Source organism: Solanum verrucosum, unplaced genomic scaffold (assembly GCF_900185275.1).
Source record: "Solanum verrucosum unplaced genomic scaffold, falcon-dt-bn FXZP01000009.1, whole genome shotgun sequence".
In the NCBI taxonomy this organism is placed as follows: Eukaryota; Viridiplantae; Streptophyta; class Magnoliopsida; order Solanales; family Solanaceae; genus Solanum; species Solanum verrucosum.
Genome location: NW_026020231.1, coordinates 3,348,873 through 3,368,554, shown reverse-complemented (window position 1 = coordinate 3,368,554; position 19,682 = coordinate 3,348,873). Strand labels below are relative to the sequence as shown.

The 19,682-nt window shown below is 35.1% G+C and overlaps 3 protein-coding genes across 4 annotated transcripts; 1 reads left to right on the top strand and 2 right to left on the bottom strand.

Annotated features, from left to right (window-relative positions):
- Window positions 1–756: 756 nt before the first annotated feature.
- Window positions 757–8,917, bottom strand: LOC125832653 (uncharacterized). The gene is made up of 8 exons (XM_049511852.1): window positions 8,811–8,917; window positions 6,329–6,418; window positions 4,988–6,235; window positions 3,544–3,759; window positions 3,091–3,165; window positions 2,918–2,977; window positions 2,528–2,767; window positions 757–1,221 (listed from the first exon to the last, which is right to left on the bottom strand). The coding sequence occupies exons 2-8, from the start codon at window positions 6,402–6,404 to the stop codon at window positions 998–1,000; spliced, it is 2,139 nt and encodes a 712-aa protein (XP_049367809.1). The 5' UTR covers window positions 6,405–6,418; window positions 8,811–8,917; the 3' UTR covers window positions 757–997.
- A 1,162-nt stretch (window positions 8,918–10,079) lies between these two features.
- Window positions 10,080–14,349, bottom strand: LOC125832299 (uncharacterized). Of its 2 annotated transcripts, XM_049511439.1 has the most exons (9): window positions 14,122–14,303; window positions 13,963–14,028; window positions 13,826–13,868; window positions 13,676–13,730; window positions 13,079–13,127; window positions 12,658–12,725; window positions 12,463–12,571; window positions 10,610–10,625; window positions 10,345–10,471 (listed from the first exon to the last, which is right to left on the bottom strand). In XM_049511439.1, coding segments are annotated over exons 1-9 (582 nt in total). In that variant the 5' UTR covers window positions 14,296–14,303; the 3' UTR covers window positions 10,345–10,469. The 2 variants fall into 2 exon arrangements, with proteins under 2 accessions (XP_049367395.1, XP_049367396.1); XM_049511438.1 differs by lacking the exon at window positions 10,610–10,625 and having other exon boundaries at window positions 10,080–10,471; window positions 14,122–14,349.
- Window positions 14,350–16,134: 1,785 nt separating this feature from the next.
- Window positions 16,135–17,707, top strand: LOC125832593 (mitogen-activated protein kinase kinase kinase 20-like). The gene has a single exon (XM_049511783.1). The coding sequence runs from the start codon at window positions 16,354–16,356 to the stop codon at window positions 17,569–17,571; it is 1,218 nt and encodes a 405-aa protein (XP_049367740.1). The 5' UTR covers window positions 16,135–16,353; the 3' UTR covers window positions 17,572–17,707.
- The last annotated feature ends 1,975 nt before the right edge of the window (window positions 17,708–19,682 follow it).

The following is a 19,682-nucleotide window of genomic DNA, read 5'->3' as shown; positions in this document are numbered from 1 at the left end:
ATAAATATTTTTTTGTATTCGAGTTTTTCAATTCGGCTTTGTTAGCACTTCAGGTTGGACTTCTAGAAATAAGTAGTTTTGAGCAGCAATATCAAAAAGACTCTAAAGATGCTTACGAGTTATATTTAAAAGACAAAAATAAACTTACTCTTATTAATAATGAAAAATTATAGCTAAAAACACTCTGCTAGTAGTCTCTTCATGCTTCTTAGGCCCAAGATGATGATACATTGGTCTTGGGCCTTCACGTTCTCTTTTGCTTATTTTGGATTGTGTATACAAGAATTTGGACTCCCTAAGTTGAAACAAGGGTAATGTAACACACATTTCAACGGGTTGGTCCAGACCACATTATCTCTAACTACCAATACAACATGTAATTTAGAAGGTATGATAAAACTTATAATACAATCACATACTATAGTATTGTAAAATCAATCATTGATGTATGTATGTATTAGGTAGGCTACCCACACCATGAAATGTGATCCTTTTCCGAACCTAGGTTAACTGAGGAAATCAAAACCATACAAAGAACTGAGGAAAGAACAAAATATGATTTCTACTTTTGTAACACTGAAAACCGAATGAGTTAACAGACTGAAAAGGTGCAAGAATCATCACCTTAACTGACGATCTTAATTAACCAAAGGAAAAGAAAGAAGAGATAAAGAGACATGCCATACACAATATTCAAAAAAAATAATCTCATGCACGGGGGATCAAATACCTCCTATTATAGAATCAGTCATACATCAGCTCTTAGTTGTAAGTTCCAGTTTAATATCTCTCTCATTCACAGGGGTTTAAATGCTGAGTTTCTATGTAACTTTACATAATCTCTACCCATGGGGGGGAATCCTATTGTCACCCCACCTTCTATATGTACAGCTCCACGAACTATACCCTAATCCTTTACAAAAAAAATGTTTGGGAGCCCCTTTCATTCTCCTTCACAAAATTTAAGCCCTCTCCCTTCCAAACAATTGAAGTCACATTATGTTTCACCTATAACGCAAGGTATGCAAGGAGGATTTGTTGCTTGATCTTGTGGTGTGATTTTCTGCAGGCACTCGTCATGAAATACATGCCCACAGGGAAGAACAGCAACCGGTGGCGCTATAGCAGGACGAGTAAAAGGGCCTTCAGGATTGAACATCACATTCCTCTTGCATATTTTGCAGTTCTCTGCAACGAGTTGAGCTGGTTCCTCCAATCTTGCTGAAAAATTCCAACACTACATTATTACAATGCTGTTTCAATGCTGTAATATTTAGCAGTAAAATGAGTTCATTATCAATATCTTCACCTAGAAATACGAACAAAATATAGATTTATTCACACTCTTATGACTTGATGTGATGCCTTTCTGAGATATCGATATTATGCTGAAGTTCTTAGATTCCTCCAGTTGTAGGTTGTAGGGGGCTCTAGTTCCAGCTTTGATTTTTTGGTGTCACCCTTGGGGTTTTGTGTACGTGATGTGTTCATATATGTTCACATAAAGTACCAAGAAAATTTTGCACTTGTTATGATGTAATGACTTCTCAACTCAACTACTAAAATATATATCATACGACACAATTGTTAATGTAACTCAGTACTTGTACCCATCCATATTCCAAATCCTATAATTTAGATGACAAATTCAACATATAAATACGTATTGTACTGTAAACCTGCACCTGGCTGTCCATGTAACTTAGGTCCTAGGCCACATGAGGAGAATGGGGCAAAAAACATTGGGGGCAAGTATTAAAACATCCAAAAATTTCACATAACCCATTTTCAAATATTGAATTTTCTAATTTTGGGTTCCCTCTCTTCTCTCTTAGTTCATCCTCTTCTTCCTTCTTTTCTCCTTCCTTAATCTTCTCAGCAATTTCTTCATTATTATGCAGTCCGTCCCAAACAACCAGGAATTATTTTAAATAGCTTGAGAACAATTTCAGGTCGTTTAGTTAAAAAATCAGGAAGTTGTTTAGATATCCTGAGAATTGTTTAAAAGAAGGGGAAATATTTAAACATCCATTAGTTATTTGGAAGTGGAGGATGGGGCAGAGGGGATAGAGTAGGGCGATTTGTGAAAATAAGAAAATAGTGGGGTTTTAAAATAATGTCATTAACTCTAATTAAAAGAAAATAAGAGACATCCTTAACATTTCTCAACACTTGAGGTCTTTGACACTTGATAAAGGACACAAACTCTCTTATAAATTGTTGGCTCTAGTCACGTCTATGGTGTCAAAACTTGTAATTTGTTGAGATACACATGCCACAAGAATAGACACACAACAGTGACACAGTATTGTGACATAAATAACACAGCTACATGAGTGATCAAGTCAGAGTAGGGAGGCAAAACACTGGCATTCACGGATCAACTCATGGAAATGTCAACAAACAATCAAGTTGTACATATATCCGTGGTAAAGAAAGCACCAGAACAGTATCTTGTAGATCACAGACTAACAAACTACATTACAAAAATACAGAAAATATAAGAATGTGAGATAGCTTGAGATACCTTGCAACTTTGCACAGAGAGCAGGAAGAGAAGGAGAAGATGCAGGAACTGGAGCAATAGTGATCGGCCTCGGAGGTGCTATCAGCAGTTGATTACTATGCTGAGTCAATTTTCTCCTCCGCTGAGACGTCGGAGCAGTTGGAGGGGCTTTACTTGGTCTTCTTCTTTTGAGGGAAGTGGGACCATCAAGATTTGAAGCCTGAGGGGCCACATCAACCTTTGATATTGGAACGCCTTGACCTTGGTGTAGCAAATGCAATGAGAGCACAAATCAGGAATCAGCACATTTTGGTTCTAAAATGTGCACGTGTCACCAAAGATGCAAAAGATAGATATTGTCATTGAAATAGCAACACTAGAGAGTTCCTTAGATTGGGTTTTGTGGCATACCAGCATGATATGGGAGTCCACTAACATTAAACTCTGCTGATGAACCAACTTGAGGCAGACCTAGATAACATAAGAACAAGCTCTTCAGATGTTACGTAGAGGTCAGATTACTTTAAATACATAGAAAAGCAAATTGGAGCATCATCAGATATATGAATAAAATTAGTAGATACCCATTGCAAAAGAGGGGTTAAGAAGTTCAGTGGGGTGCATTTTAGGTCCATGATTTTGAGACTGATACGAGTTACCTACAAATGAAAGCCAAAGAAGAAACAGATAATGATAAAAGCACCAAATAAAAAGTATAATGTGAACTCAAGCTCCGTAATGTGCTAATTTCTGAGTTAAATGAATTCGTTTAAGAGAACGCATCCAGTATGGGGTAGTGGAAGTATCTGGAACGGGTGCATCCTTTTTAGTGTATTCTGACGAATCACACACGCAATGCCTACACCCATTCTAATGTCATCTTCCACTTCTTACACTTCACTTTACAGTGCCTAACTAAATATTTCATGGAAGCTTAATATATTTCTCACTTCTTTTTTCCTTTTTTAAAGGTAAACTATTTTTCTGGCTTCATTTTTCATCCTATGAACTCATTTTTAAGTTCCAACATGACTTACCCACTCTAGTTTGCTGGATGCCGCCCGTGCCAGGAAGAACACCCTCTCGAGTTGCTTGAGAAATAGCTCCGTCATTAAGCTGGACACCTAGCCTCTTGGGAAATTGATTGACAAGGGCAGGTTGGATGCCACTCCATCCCTGAATTTGAGCTCCCATTCCTTCAGAATATAGGTTATTCCCCCAAGGATTCAGAACATTGACAAAAGATTGCTGACCTGAAGAAATTTGATTGTAGCAGAGTTAGGACCGCAGTAAGTCAACAACCAGCAGCTGAAGTAGACTAAGAGGCAATTTATAGAATCCATGAAGACAAGAGTAAAAGTATATAAGAGAAACTCAAAATAGCAGTGCATGTAGCCGTGAAATGAAAAAGGAGGATTCCTAATCAAACTCACATGTTGATAGCTCACATCCTCTCACCCAATTCATGAAAATTGGCTATAGAGTCATGTTTAGGCAGAACCAAGTTTATGACTTAAGAGGCCTATAGTTTGTCAACACGTCAGATCAACCATTTTAACAACTCATACACAGATATACTTAACTCTCCAAAAGGTAGTACTCTCAACTCTGTCAACTAACAATACAACCAAGAAACAGAGTGCACAATTACAGCTTTGTCAACCCCCCACTTCCATAGAAAAAGTTGACCACCACCTCTGTTTCAATTTATCTGTTTAACTTACATTTTAGTTTGTTTTAAAAAATAAAAAGTTATATGTAGCAAGTTCCATATTTCAACATGCCATTTTAGTCGTGACACTTCCTAATAGGAATGGTGTGACATATTTAAGACTACATGATTCAAAAGGTATTTTTGGTATGTTTCTACACACTTAATGATTGAAATGGAAAAGAATTAATGGAGTGTTATGTGATAGAAGAATGATTGCCAAAGTGAAAGGTAAGTTCATGGAACAAACAACCTATGCATACCACTAGATCTTTTAGTTCTTTACACACCGTTGCCATTTCTCATAGCCTTTTGTTCACACTGCATCACTAAGATATTTCCTCTTTATCAATATGTCTGAAAATGCAACTTAAAAGAATCATAACTTCTGTTGGAAGACAAGATTTTTCACATTCAAAGAAGCTAATTCTATCGGTCAAGTCAATTTTATTTGCAAACATTATTTAAAATGAGGTTAACAGACTCTCCATAGTCATGTTTGTTTGTTTAAGGGTCTACCATTTACCAGGACTGTCCTGGACACTGCCAACTCAGAACATAAATGGCAAGAAAAACAACAAACTGAGCTTGTTAGACACAGGAATATTTTTGGAATTCTGATACAGTAAGCACAAAACAATCAGTTCTCATTTTTGACATTAAAAAATTCAATCATACGCACATGTCAGCTGAGCTTGTGGTAAAGTACGAAATGGATAAATTGGTAAGTGGTAAATTCAGCAAACAGAAATAGAAATTCATACACACACCTAATTGGTCTTGCCTCACTCTGCCGCCACCATGACTGAGAATAGCAGGTCCCATGAAAGATTGATTCCTGACCATGTTTGTGTACAGGTTGCTCTGCTGATTAACAGTTGGTTGAGCTAATACCCTAAGCTGTTGAGCAGATCCAGGAGCTGCTGCCATTCTACCAAATCCAAGATGAGGGTGTAAAGTTGAATTGCTGCTAAATGGTATTGGAGGAGGAGGCAAACCACCTTGGGCATACATGAGAGGATCAGGTTCACAAAGTCTTTGATCAGCTTTACCAACAGCACCAAAATTTCTGGCATTAGATGAGTTGAGTCTCACATCTGGTGCATACATAAATGGAGGTGCACTGATTCTAGAGTCTGGAGCAAGCACACCCGAATTCAAGGCTGCTGAATTTGGGAAACCACCACTATCACACTGGAAATTTGTAATACCACCAGGAGCACCATGAATTAAACTTGGAGGATTTCTTCTTGTTTGTTGGATGTGAGAATTGTTATTTTGTGGTAAAGCAGCTTCCTCCAGTCTGCTGCTGACCTCTTTGCTGTTGAATCTAAGAATTGATCTATCCTCTATATTACTTCCCATTCCAAGGGTCAGAAAACTACCATCCATCCCTTGTGACTGAAAAGGAACATGATTGACGTTGGCATAATTTTGAAACCCTATTCCGCCAATACCTATAGCATTTTGCACATTATACCCTACGCCAAAAGGGCTTCCAGGCATTTGACTAATACCTGTTCCTTCCCCAGCCTTTTCAAAACATCCAGCTCCACTGCTTTGCATAGGCATAAAATTCATGCCAGCCCCAGGATTCTGGAAGCTCTTGGACAAGACACCTTCATTCATGAGTCTATTCAAGGTCGGTGTTTTGTTATTCGCATTTGAATGGTTTATCTCTGCATTATTTTTCATGCGATGTGACATTGCTGATGGACTGTGAAAGCTGGGTGAAATATTTCTTACATTCATCAAATTCGGTTGAAGATGGTGGCGATGTAAGGAATTGAGATTCATCAAATCAGCCACCTCAATCTCATTAACATTTCCTGGAAGAGGACGGACCGCAGGCAGAGATACAAAAGGAAACGATGTGACATTAGCCCCTGAACTGAACCCACCTTGGATAACACCATTATAATCAACAGCTCCACTTTGACTGACGCTGAGAGAAAGACCATTAACACTTGAATCTGGCAGGTTCTCTGTTTTGTCACCTCCCATTGAAAATCTTGAATCTGATCAATTAAATAAAATTAAGCTTAACATAAAGATATCTACTTCATAAACTAACGAATGAAAAAAGAGAAAGAAAAGCATAATAATTCTACTTAGATCCTCCTCTGGTCTCTTCTTTCCCTCATCAACACTTAGGTCTGGCAGGTTCTCTGTTTTGTCACATCCCATTGAAAATCTTGATCCTGATCAATTAAATAAAAATTTAGGCTTAACATAAAGATATCTACTTCATAAACTAGAGGAGATGACAAAGAGAAAGAAAAGCATAATAATTATACTTAAATCCTCCTCCAGTCTCTCCATGACTGAAGCTGATGTTGTAATTGCACATATAACAAAACAAAATCTAATCTATTCTAGAGATGAGACAATTAAGCAAACTTTTGGGGTGGGGGAGAGTTCCACCTTGAAAAGGTAATCTATTCTAGAGATGAGACAGTTAAGCAAACTTTTGGGGTGGGGGAGAGTTCCACCTTGAAAAGGTATGAAAGAACATAGTACTTCAGATAGAAAACCAACATCATAATCCTAAACAATTTCAAACAATCACATTTTCACCAGACTGGCACATCAATAGAACAAGAAGAACAGGCTGAGAATACACAAAAAATGAAATTACAACACACATTTCTATATGAAAGGCGGCAAAAAAGGGGACGCGCCAAATTCTTCGCGCCATTTTCATTTGTCAAAGGCCTATTAAAATCTCCTTTCATATACTTCCAAAATGAGATATACGATGACTTTCTCATATGCCGATCACCGAAACTAAAAGGTTAACTACTTAGAACAGTAGACTACACTTAATGTGATCCCACTAGGCCCAAATAAGCAAAACAAGGAAATCAAACCAACACAACAGAAAAAATCGCTACCCAGTAAACCCACAATCATCTCTAAAACAAGAACAGGCTGAGAATACACAAAAAATGAAATTACAACACACATTTCTATATGAAAGGCTGCAAAAAAGGGGATGCGCCAAATTCTTCGCGCCATTTTCATTTGTCAAGGCCTATTAAAATTTCCGTTCATATACTTCCAAAATGAGATATACGCAAAGACGACTTTCTCATACACCAATCACCAAAACTAAAAGGTTAACTACATAGAACAGTAGACTACACTTAATAGGATCCTATTATGCGCGCCAAATTCTTCGCGCCATTTTCATTTGTCAAGACTTATTAAAATCTCCTTTCATATACTTCCAAAATGAGATACGCAAAGATGACTTTCTCATATGCCGATCACCGAAACTAAAAGGTTCACTACTTAAGAGCAGTAGACTACACTTAATGTGATCCCACTAGGCCACAAATAAGCAAAACAAGGAAATCAAACCGACACAACAGAGATAATCGCTACCCAGTAAACACACAATCGTCTCTAAAACAAGAAGAACAGGCTGAGAATACACAAAAAAATGAAATTACAACACACATTTCTATATGAAAGGCTGCAAAAAGGGGACATGCCAAATTCTTCGCGCCATTTTCATATGTCAAGGCCTATTAAAATCTCCTTTCATATACTTCCAAAATAAGATATACGCAAAGACGACTTTCTCATACACAAAAGGTTAACTACTTAGAACAGTAGACTACACTTAATGTGATCCCACTATGCGCGCCAAATTCTTCGCGCCATTTTCGTTTAAAGGCCTATTAAAATCTCCTTTCATATACTTCCAATATGAGATATGCGCAAAGGCGACTTTCTCATACACCGATCACCGAAACTAAAAGGTTAACTACTTAGAACAGTAGACTACACGTAATGTGATCCCACTATGCGCGCCAAATTCTTCGCGCCATTTTCATTTAAAGGCATATTAAAATCTCCTTTCATATAATTCCAAAATAAGATATACGCAAAGACGACTTTCTCATACACCAATCACCGAAACTAAAAGGTTAACTACTTAGAACAGTAGACTACACTTAATGTGATCCCAATATGCGCGCCAAATCCTTCGCGCCATTTTCATTTAAAGGCCTATTAAAATCTCTTTTCATATACTTCCAATATGAGATATACGCAAAGGCAACTTTCTCATACACCGATCACCGAAACTAAAAGGTTAACTATTTAGAACAGTAAACTACACTTAATGTGATCCCACTATGCCCAAAATAAACAAAAACAAGGAAATCAAACCAACACAACAGAAAAAGAATTCTACCCAGTAAGCACAACAAACAATCGTCTCTATTCCCTACCCTTGTGTGTCATAAACCCTAAATGTCATTTCGCAGAAAACCTAGAAAATGGAGGAAAACCGATACCCCCACCATAAATTCCTCCTTGCGATTGTTACAAGAATCTAACAACGGAAAAGTTCAACAATCCAAACAGTACTACTCTGTCTATACCATCAAATATGATCAGAAAGAAAAGTATTCAAACCACATTAATTACACACCCAACCGAACCAATTTTATTAATTTTTTCAAAATTAAAACAAAAGATTTATTCAAGAACTTGCAGTTATACCAACGATAAAAGATTCAAATTAATGTATGAAGATTTAAATCTGTATGAATTCTCCGGCGGGTTCATAAGAATTCTTACCGGTGAAGAATCGTATCTGATCGGCAAAAAAATTTCAAAAGTGAAATTTTTTTAGAGAGAGAAAGAGAAAGGTTTTAGAGGGAGAGAGTGGTGGTGGTGGTAGGGTGTTGTAATGTGTGTGTGTTTTGGCGCTTCTAAGGGCTCTATAAAAGAGTTTTTAAAGGGTTCGGTGTGGGGCCATTTGTTTCTTTTTGCTCTATGACACGTGGACTTGAACTACTCAGATGACGTGGCATTAGTGATTCGGTGTGACCGTGTGATTCTACAATATGTTTACATCCCACCAATCGCGTCGCTTGGTGTCTGGGCTTTTTCGTCTTTTCGGGCTAATTAACGAGGGTAGTTTCGGAATTGGGGAAAATTGGAATATAATATAGCGTACTTAAAACGCACCAAGGCTAGAGCCGTTTAGAAGTCTGAAATAAATTAAAATAAGTGAACCGTTTTGACTAATTCTAGCAGATATATCCTTCAAATTAAAGTTGGTTAATGTAATTAACTTTGTGATTGTAATTTTAGAAGGAGACAAAAGGCAAAGGCATTTAATTTAAGTCTTTGGTAATGGTCCCACTTGACAATAGAAAAATTAATTATCCATTGCACCCCACAAGTGAAATTAAAAAAGAGGACAACATTTTACAAAGTTAATAATGTATTGTCAGCAATAAGATGTCACCACCCTCGTATCTATCTATCCCTACTACGTATGTTGTCAAGTCTTCGCTGCAAAGGATAATGGGGGTTGAGTGTATTGTCATAATTCAAAAAGTAAACTATAGTAGATACTATCTTGCTTTTTAAATTTGCATATATTTCATTTTCAACATACCCGGTGTGTCTGATCAGAGTAGGATGTATCTTATTATTGGTCTTTAATATATCCGACGTAATTCCAAAAGTGAGGCCTGAACAGATAGGATGTACCTTACATCTACCTCGTAGACTAATAGGCAAAGAAATAAGAACTTTAAAGGTGGAATTTATTTCAAAAGGAAAATAAAGAGAGAAATAGGAATCTAAACAACTCCTGAATTTGATACTAAACTATCAAGTGGATGTATAAAACTCTTCTCTCCACCAGTGAGAGACATGTTTCTCCTCAACACACGGAAAAAGGGTACGAATAATTCGAAGACCCCACAAAAATTAGGTCCCAATTCTGAAAATCCACGTAGAGATGGCAATAAATCAATAACACGACAAATAATAAGCATGGAAATAGTAAAAGCTATGTTGCAAAAGGAAAAAGGAATATTCACAAAGCATAAATACAAATCCATAATATTTAACTTAACGGACAGAATTTTTTTGAGATATTGCAAAATTATTCTTCTGTAGAAACTTCATTATCTCCTATTGAACGTCTTTTCACAATTAGTCAAAAGAAATTATCCTAAAAGAATGGATTATACTCTTTAAAAAGAACAAAGATTAGTGAATTTAAGTAGAGTTCAAAACTGGATATCACATTTCTATGCAGCTGAATAACAAAGGCCTAATTTTGTAGTATCATGAGCCTTCCACGGCTAATTCTCAGAAGCCAGACACTACTCTTCTTTTAGATGTTGCTGGCGGTTACAGAAGATAATGCAGCCCAAGGATGTCACAAGCCCCACGAGGTAACCAGCTATAGCTCCATAAGTCACACAAATAGGCCATTCCTACATGCAAATACCAATTGTCCGTGAATGAGAACAAACCACTTACTAAAGCATTTTCCAACCTCGTGCCGAGGTCTGCAAATTAGAAAAACGTGATCTTTCCCTCAAGAGCATAACCAAAATATGAAAGGTTCTTACACTCCACTTCTAAAACCTAGGAAATGAAAATGCATATGAAGAAATTAGCAATCAAGCTTCAATGGAACCAGTGAGTTGCTAATAATTGTAGCCTTTTAACTGGTAGGGGTGTGCGTTCAGTTTTTCGGTTTTTGGTTTTGTAAAAGTGTAACCCAATCCAATCCAAAATAAATTTGGTTTGGTTTTATGTCAATAATTAATAACATAACCAACGTAATAATATTGAATCTCTTAAATATACTTTATAATATAAATCATAAGTGAACTTAAAACAGAATACTTATAAGTATACCTATTATAGATGTTCAAACATAAAACATAAATGTAATCATCATGAAAGACAATAACCAAAAAATGACAAAAGTGGTTAACTCCAACTTAATTCTAAACCTAAGCATTATATATATATATATATAAAAAATTCGGTTTTTTCGGTTTTTATTTTTTTAAATCAGAAACCAAACAAGAAAACTAAACAAAGTAATCTATTAATCCAAAATCAATCCAAATAAAAATTCGGTTTGATTTGATTTGGTTATTCGGTTTAATCCGAATAGTGCACACCCCTAGCACCAGCTATCACCAGGTACATCTAAGATAATACTCCCTTCGTTTGAAAAAGAATGACCTCCTTTCCTTTTTAATCTGTTTCAAAAAGAATGACCCATTTCCTTTTTAGGCAACACTATAATTTCAGTTTTTCACATGGCATGTTTAAGGTGACAAGATTAAAGGACATTTTGGTATATTTGACATAACTTTAATTCAAGATCGCAAAATTGAAAAAACTTCTTTATTTTCTTAAACTCCCTGTGAAGTCAAACTAGACCATTCGTTTTTAGACGGAGGGAGTTACAGAAAATCACCAAGACTCACAAGAACTAAGATGCAACTTCATATAAACAAATGTATGAAACACTTCTGGTATAAAACTGCCTCTCCCTCTTTCATTTTTCACCTTAACGGCTACTGTTTCTATTCATCTGACACATAAAGGATGTAAGATTCGAGCGAGGAAAAACATAAAGGAAATTATGATGGAAGACGCATGCACGAAATAGCACTTTAGCTTTTTGTATCAGGATATAACAAGAGCTGTTTTATTTTACTTATACTCTTAGTGTGGAACATGGAGATCTTGTTAACAAAGTAGACTTAAGTGGTGCCCTTACTTGAGCAAAGAATTTTACAGATAGCAATGCAATCCGATCTTACCCCCAACAAAAAGGAGCCATATAATCGCCAACCTTTTTTCTTCTCTCCTTTTGATCACTTTATCTTTTGCATTAGTACTAGTATAGCAGGATATAATACTTCATTATGGTAAATGAACTATTAGTTTAGTTTCTTTAAGAAGAAATCATCTAGCAGATTCCCACCACCTCTCATTCACAGATATGGTTCACTTCGAAGTGTCCAGAGCAACACAAACAGGTTTCCAGCAGATGTGAGTGTCTTCCATAAGGACGACCTATACTAATCGGGCCACTGATGAGGTGGAAACAATCTACGAGGAAGTGCAAAAAACTGACAAGGTTTGCCTTGCCTTCTAGCAGCACTTGGTATCCTACTTTGATATGTACAAGGTTCATCAAGATTGTGTGAGGTGGCCCTACTTACCTTAAAAACAATCCAGAGAAGAATTTGTCAAAAGGGAATATAATATAAACAAGGTCATGCGGAGAAACTTTTATATGCCTTTCTATGGCAAGACTATCAAAAGATCATATCATGGACGATTGACGCTTAGTGAATGCAATTAATGCATTTGAAATTCAAATAATCTGCACCATGAAATGGACTACAATCTCTCATATTGTGAACCTCGAGTCCTTGACAATCAGTTAACATACCTGCCATGGGCTTTCCCAATCAAGTGGCATTGGCCAAGCACCAAACCATGCTCCAATAACAGCTCCATGAGCAGGTAGACTGATCATATAGTCTGTGGACTCACTTGCTCTGCAAAACAAACATACTGAATAAGCTCTAGGATAGGTCTTAGATATAAATATCAAATGCCCATGGATTGAGGAAATGAAAATTACTTTGTTCTAGCAAATATTCGGTGCCAATCAGTCCATGATGAGCCAAAAACACAAGCCGCTGGTACAAACTGCCAAACCAATATTTGATAAATTTACGTATCCCCAGAAAAGATTTTTTTAAAAAAAGAAAGAAGAAGCTAAACCAACATAGAAGAAAAAATGAGCAAGGACAAAATACCAATGCTACATCTCATAAACGTGTGACCTAAGTGGTCAAAGTATCTTATCATTTCATCAGCTTTCTGAATACAATAACTCCCAGGATTCCCTACTGACTTTTCTTTTCTTAAACACATCGATCATATTTTCTGTAAGCATGAGATGAATCCATAAACTTTACTGTTGTAATCTTCTTGGTAGCTTATAAGCCTAAGAAATCTTTTCATGCAGTAAATGGCAAGTCCTAGCTGTTAAGACTTACAGTGAGTAGTGACATCAGAAGAGACCAATTAAAGGTCTTGGGGAAATACCTGTTATAATACAGGATCAAAGATTAGTTAGGATAAGAACTACTGCATTAGAGATGCTACAATAAAGAGAAAGTAACAGAAAACCATTATATGTTGCATTTACATAGTCCCAGTTGAGGTTGGATAGGGCAGCATAAAATGACTCCTATGTCATCTAAACAAAAACTCAAACTAATCTCAGGCTCTTTTGTGAAACATAGAGAGCCTTTAACATGTCTGCTGATCATCATAGGCAGATCTAGGATTTGAAATTTATGGGATCAAGTTCGAAATTCTACAACAGTTCATTTGTTATTGGGTTCAAAATCAATTATTTACACTTATTAAGTGAATTCTTAATACTTATACATGGTCCGAGCAAAAGCTACTAGGTTTGAATGAACCTATAACTCACACTCTACATCCGCTTTTGATGATCATGCAATAACATTGTCATTATCTATGTTCAATGATAGATCAGCTCTATTTTCCATCCAACCTCAACTGTGGCTTCATGTTTCAGTATCATTATTATAAAGGAATAAAAACACATATACAGGATTACATACTCGAAACCAACAGGTGCTCCTAATATAGTAGCTCCGAGTGCATTTACTGCGGCTCCTATAAACATTATATAAAATAGTTCATGAACAATACTATATGAATCTTAGACAAATGACATTAATAATATAGTTCCAATAACAGACTCTACTTACCGGCAGGAAGCGCCAGCAAGCCTCGTCCTACAGCTTTGACGTACTGTGAAAGCCACAAAAAAAACACGAATCAATTATAGTAACAAAATATGTAAGTTGTAAAAATAAATTCAAACAAAACGAAGGTTTAGGATTACAGAGCATTGGGTCCTATCGTGTCGAAGGTGACTGTAAAGAAGAATGAGTACTGGAGCCAGAAACACCTGAGAAACTAAATTCGAATCAAAATAAGAATACAAATAACAGAGAGCGAAAGCAGATTATCTTATAAATTTTTCGGATTGTGAGATTCATACCGAAATCATACGAAGAGTTTGGGATGGATGCGTGATGAGATCGAGCGAGTAGATATGATTAGGTATACAGAAAGCTAAAGCTAACCCTAGTAAGCATATCAGATGAAGAGTAATAGCTTTCAATGGTGATACAGACAATATCGTATTTCCGCCATTTTCATCATTCTTCTTCATCTTCAGCTTCATCTCCCTAATTCTGCAACCAAACCTGAAATGAGGAGAGTTATTTGGGCCTAAGCATACGGGCCAAGTCTGAAGAGAACTTTAACCGAAAGAACCGTGTACAGGCCTCTTTTTCTTTTCACTCAATAATATCCTATGTGACATTAAAAAAAAAAAAAAAACTGACATATTTTGTTAAGAACTAATTAAATGAAATGAGGATAATATTATAATTACAAACTTTGAATTTATAGGAAAAAGTAGCATTATGAAAGAAGAAGATATGATTTGATTATTATTTAGTAGAAAAAAAAAGTAGCACTAAGTAGTGTAAGAAGCATCGAGTATGAATAATTTAGCAATACTCCTATTAAGTGGGAAGGAAAAAAAAAAGAGAGAGGAGAAATATTGTTACCACACTATTATCAACTATAGTCATCGGCTCATCGCATATTATTATTAAGATCACACTATCCATCGACTACAATAATAATCCACAATCATCACTAGTCACTATTTATAATTATTATCATCATTTAACTGTTATTATTTATTGATGATAGTATTAATATTTTACTGAATTCTATATTTGTTATTTTTTTTTAAAAATGTTGATATATTCAGATGTTAGAAATCAACACGCTTATTTATTTTAGATATGCATTTAAATTCAATCGTCTTTAATATTAATAGAATGAGATATATAATGAGGCCTAAACAGCTAATCGCCATGACCTGATCTCAATCTACAATTAGAAAAAATACTAAATGATTGTGTTGTTGCTAATTAGGCAACATGTATAGTTTATTAGCACTTGAAAAGTCTATATAGTAATTCCATGTGCACTGTTATTTAACACCACACCATCATACTAAATTATTTTTAATTCTAACGAAAACTGATGGATTTTTTTTCTGTTTCTCACTCGATGCTTGATATCTATATTAGAATCTAATTGAATTCGAATTCATATCGAAAAGTCTCACATTAAGGGAAAAATATTTTCTAATAAAGATGATTTCACATTCAAGAGACGCAAACCCAAAATTTCTAGGTAAAGATAAATGAGTATTTACCACTTCACTATCGATAAATTAATGGACTTTTAAGTGTGATTGAAAGTCATTTGGAACTCAATGCTCTGACACATGTATTTAACTCACTCAAAGTACAGTTGTATGTATGCATTTTTAAGTGGAAAGAGAAATTTATAGAAAAGGCAAGAAAAAATAACAGTTACCAAACGTGAATTAGTCACAATGTAAATGATGCTAATAATCACAATGTATATTTCTAAAGTATAAATAATCTTACATTAAAGATATGTAAAATACGTTAAAATTATTTTTTAATCTTATGATTCAAGCTAAAGATCAACCGGAAAAAAAACTACACTTTAAAATATTTTTTAAAACAAATAAATTAAAACGAAAATAAACAAAAGGAGAAAGGACAAAAAAAGGAAACCACATGCTGTTCCTCACAAGTGACAACCATTTTTAGTTTTTGCCTGAAGTAGTGCATGTGACAAATAATGGTGACATATATATACTGACATAATTTCTTATCTGTCAAATTTATATATTCACCATTCATTTTTCCAAAGTTAACAAAATATGCTGCCATATTTAGTTACTACTAACAGTTAAAACTGAAAATATGTTACAATTTGTTAGAAAGGAAATAAAAAATGTCTTAAGTTTATTTATTATTTCTCATACGTTGTTAAAAAAAGACCACATGACCGTTATTCCAGTTAGCATCATTTTTGCCAACTTGTGTTCCTCTCTTTCAAAGAAAACGCGGCTCTTATTATATAGTATAATATAAAAAAATATATATGTAAAAAAAAAAACTAACCTAAAAAGCAAATTGCAAAGAAACCCAAACTTGCTCTGTAAACCCTAATTTTCTTTACCCATTTGCTTGTGTATTGTGTAATATGCACTAAAATTCAACTTTAAGTTGGATTTTCTTCCTTTTGAGATTGCCCTAATCTTAATTACTTCCAAAATTCACATTTTTTTGCAAGTTTAATTTTTCAGGTGAATTTAGTAGGTGAAGGAAAGATGATGAAGAATGAATTTGGTGATGGGGTTGCATGGTACAGAGGAGCAATGGTAGGTAAAGGAAGTTTTGGGTGTGTTTATTTAGCTACTTTGAAGAACCCCAAATTGAATTACAGCTACTTTCCACCAGTTATGGCTGTAAAATCTGCTGAGGTTTCTGTTTCGGGTTCAATTCAGAAGGAAAAGGAGGTTCTCAACAATATTAAGGGTTGTCCATATATAATTCGATGTTTCGGGGATGAAACTACTACGGGTCAGAATGGTGCTATGGTTTATAATTTGTTGTTGGAGTATGGTTCTGGTGGAACCCTAGCTGAAAGGATCAATAAATCAGGATTGTCTGAATTTGAGGTAAGGAATCATACGAGATCTATGCTTAGAGGGTTGCTTTGTATTCATACGATTGGTTATGTTCATTGCGATATGAAGCCTGAGAATGTATTGCTTGTGCCGAATTCTAGTAAGGGAAGTACTGAATTTAAGGTTAAGATTGGTGATTTAGGGTTAGCTAAGAGAGAAAATCAGAGCAAGAAGAGGAGGTTGGAGCCTTACTGGAGGGGTACTCCGATGTATTTGTCACCTGAAGCTGTTGCGGATAATGTGCAAGAGTGTCCTGCTGATATTTGGGCTTTAGGGTGTATTGTGCTTGAGATGTTAACTGGAAAACCTCCGTGGGATAGGGATGATGATATGGATGCTGAGGATGTACTTAGAAAGATCGGGGGAGGGAAAGAATTGCCTAAAATTCCTGGAAACTTATCGAAGGATGCAAAAGATTTCTTGAAGGGTTGTTTCGTTAGGAACCCTAGGTATAGATGGACTGCTGAGATGCTGTTGAATCATCCGTTTGTTGACGGATTGGTTGAGGATGAAGGAGTTGAACAACCACTGGAGGTTGAGGATATCAATATAGTTGATTCTATTCTATTGGTTACTGAAAGTGATGATGAATTCGCCTATTATTCCGAAGATTGGAGCGGTGCCTCTGAAGATGATTCTCTTGGTTACTGGTCTGAGGAAGATTACGAGGATGAAATGACATCTTTTTTTGATGAAGAAGGGATATTTAAAGTAGAAAAAAGCATAACTGTTATAAGCTCCACCATTGATGGTGGTTCTGCTCATATAATTGATCCATCAGTTGAGGTCTCTTCTGGGAGTCCCTCAAACAATTCGCCGAAATGTCCATTAAGTATTACCATTCCTGCAGGTGTCTAGAAATAGTTGGCAGGATAGAGATTTAAGCATTGAATTATACATTAAATTCATTGATTCGTTACTAGATGTAGCGACATAGTCTGTATGCAGTTCAAATTGGTTGAGCTTAAATGATAAGATCTGTTATTCTTTTTAATGTGTTGCTTCCAAGACGCTACCTTTACATTTTGCTGTTGCATAACTCTCTTACTGTCTAAAATTGTGTTTATTGCTCCATGTTTCTTTCATTCTTTTGGAACAGGCTGAACTTTGACCACTTCGGATGTCTGTTTCTGAAGTTTGATGATTTATTAAACCTTTTTGCAGTGTTTAGCTAGACGACTGTCCTTACAATTCTGAACTAGGGGATTTGTGTATGCAAATGCTTGCCAGATTATGTTTGTAATCGGAAATCTTGAAAACAGCTTCTTCATCACTGTTTTCTTATCATGATGAACCAGCTAACATACTAGTGAAGATTTCAGTCACCGGTCTTTGCATCATTTCTACGCCTAACCATTTTCAGTGTCTTCATTTCAGGCTCCTGGATTCGGATCTCTTGTTTTATATTCTCTGGCTAATTAATAAGTCAAATTCACATTTCCATTCTTACTTGCAAATGTGAGACTTCAGGTCGGAAAAAGAGGATCTATAGCTGAAGTTGCTTGGAAGCCTGAAAATGAAGAGCTGTTTATGAAGCCAATGCCTGATGAAAATATAACATCACTTTAAGGTATGGTATATTAACATTTGAGTGAAGAAACTGCAGGCATTACTCTCGATTCATATTCAAACCAGAGTTGTCAAAGGTTTTTTTTTTTTACATTATCCATGCAATTTTAACCTGTTTACGTTGATACTTAATTGTTCATCTTACAGGTAAAAATAAAGTAAAATTCTTGTACATTGTCCTGTTGGTTTTACCAAAAGCTAGACTTGTTTGGTGAGTCTGTTGAAGAAGGAATGGGTGTTTGCTTGTTCGTTTGGCACTGTTGATATGGGCAGCGGCGAAAAGGTCATTGATAAACAATCATTAAAAATGTGTAGGCCAGCCAGTCTGATTGTAAGTTCAACTCGGTATTGATTAGAATGAACATTGACCAAACGATGGCTAAGTCCATAAATTAATGAAAATAGCTGGATTCCAAGAAAAGAGGCAAAAGGACATGTATAGTCAATAGGGAGTCCATGGTCGTACAACGCGGCTACTAACTTTGATTAGTTATATGGAGCTTATGTTTCAACTTACATCCTATGAATTTACGTTTTTCATTTGCATTCTTAAATATTTTATTTGAGTAGTATAAATTTAAGATAATGCATACATGACGTTATAAAAAAAAAAGATCAAACACATATATAGACTTTTAAACTTGTTCCTAAATTTTATTTTGGCACTCCAACTCAATCTTGATCCATTTTAACCCTTTAACTCCAAATTTTATATTTCATTTTGGCACTTCCAAGTGATGTGGTGATCACACTTTTTCTAAGAGAGTGAAAGACAAAAAAAAAAAGTTTTTTTTTTTAAATAATAAAAGATTAACCCTTCAACTCTATTTTTTTTTATGTACCAATTAAACACAAAATACTAATTTTATGATTTCTTTATTTCTATGTATGCTCTTCAACTGCAATTTTGCATTTTAAAAATCGTCATTCATCCGTTAGTTATTGTAAAAAATTCAAATTGACGGATGATCATTGATTTCTTTTTTTTTAAAAAAGTAACAATTTCTTTTTGAGAGTTTCCCTGTATTTTTGCTTGAAAAATAACCAACGAAAGTGCGTTGATTTTCTTAAAAAAGAAAATCAATGACAACCCAACGAAATCTATCGAGTTTCAACATTTTTTTATAGTGTTATTAATTGTACCAATGAACATGAGTTTTTTTTTTTTTACTCATATTTAGTTGAATGAAATTTTAGAAAGTTGGTATTTGAGTTGGTCCAAATAGATTAGATATGAAAAAAAAATATGTGGTGTTATTTAATTTAATTAATTGTTTTAAAAAGAAATTCAACACACTTTTGTCGATTATTTTTCACACAATAATGTACAGAAACTCTAAAAAAAAAATTAAAAGATGTTCATCCATTATTTATTTTAAAAAATATATATATGACTTTGA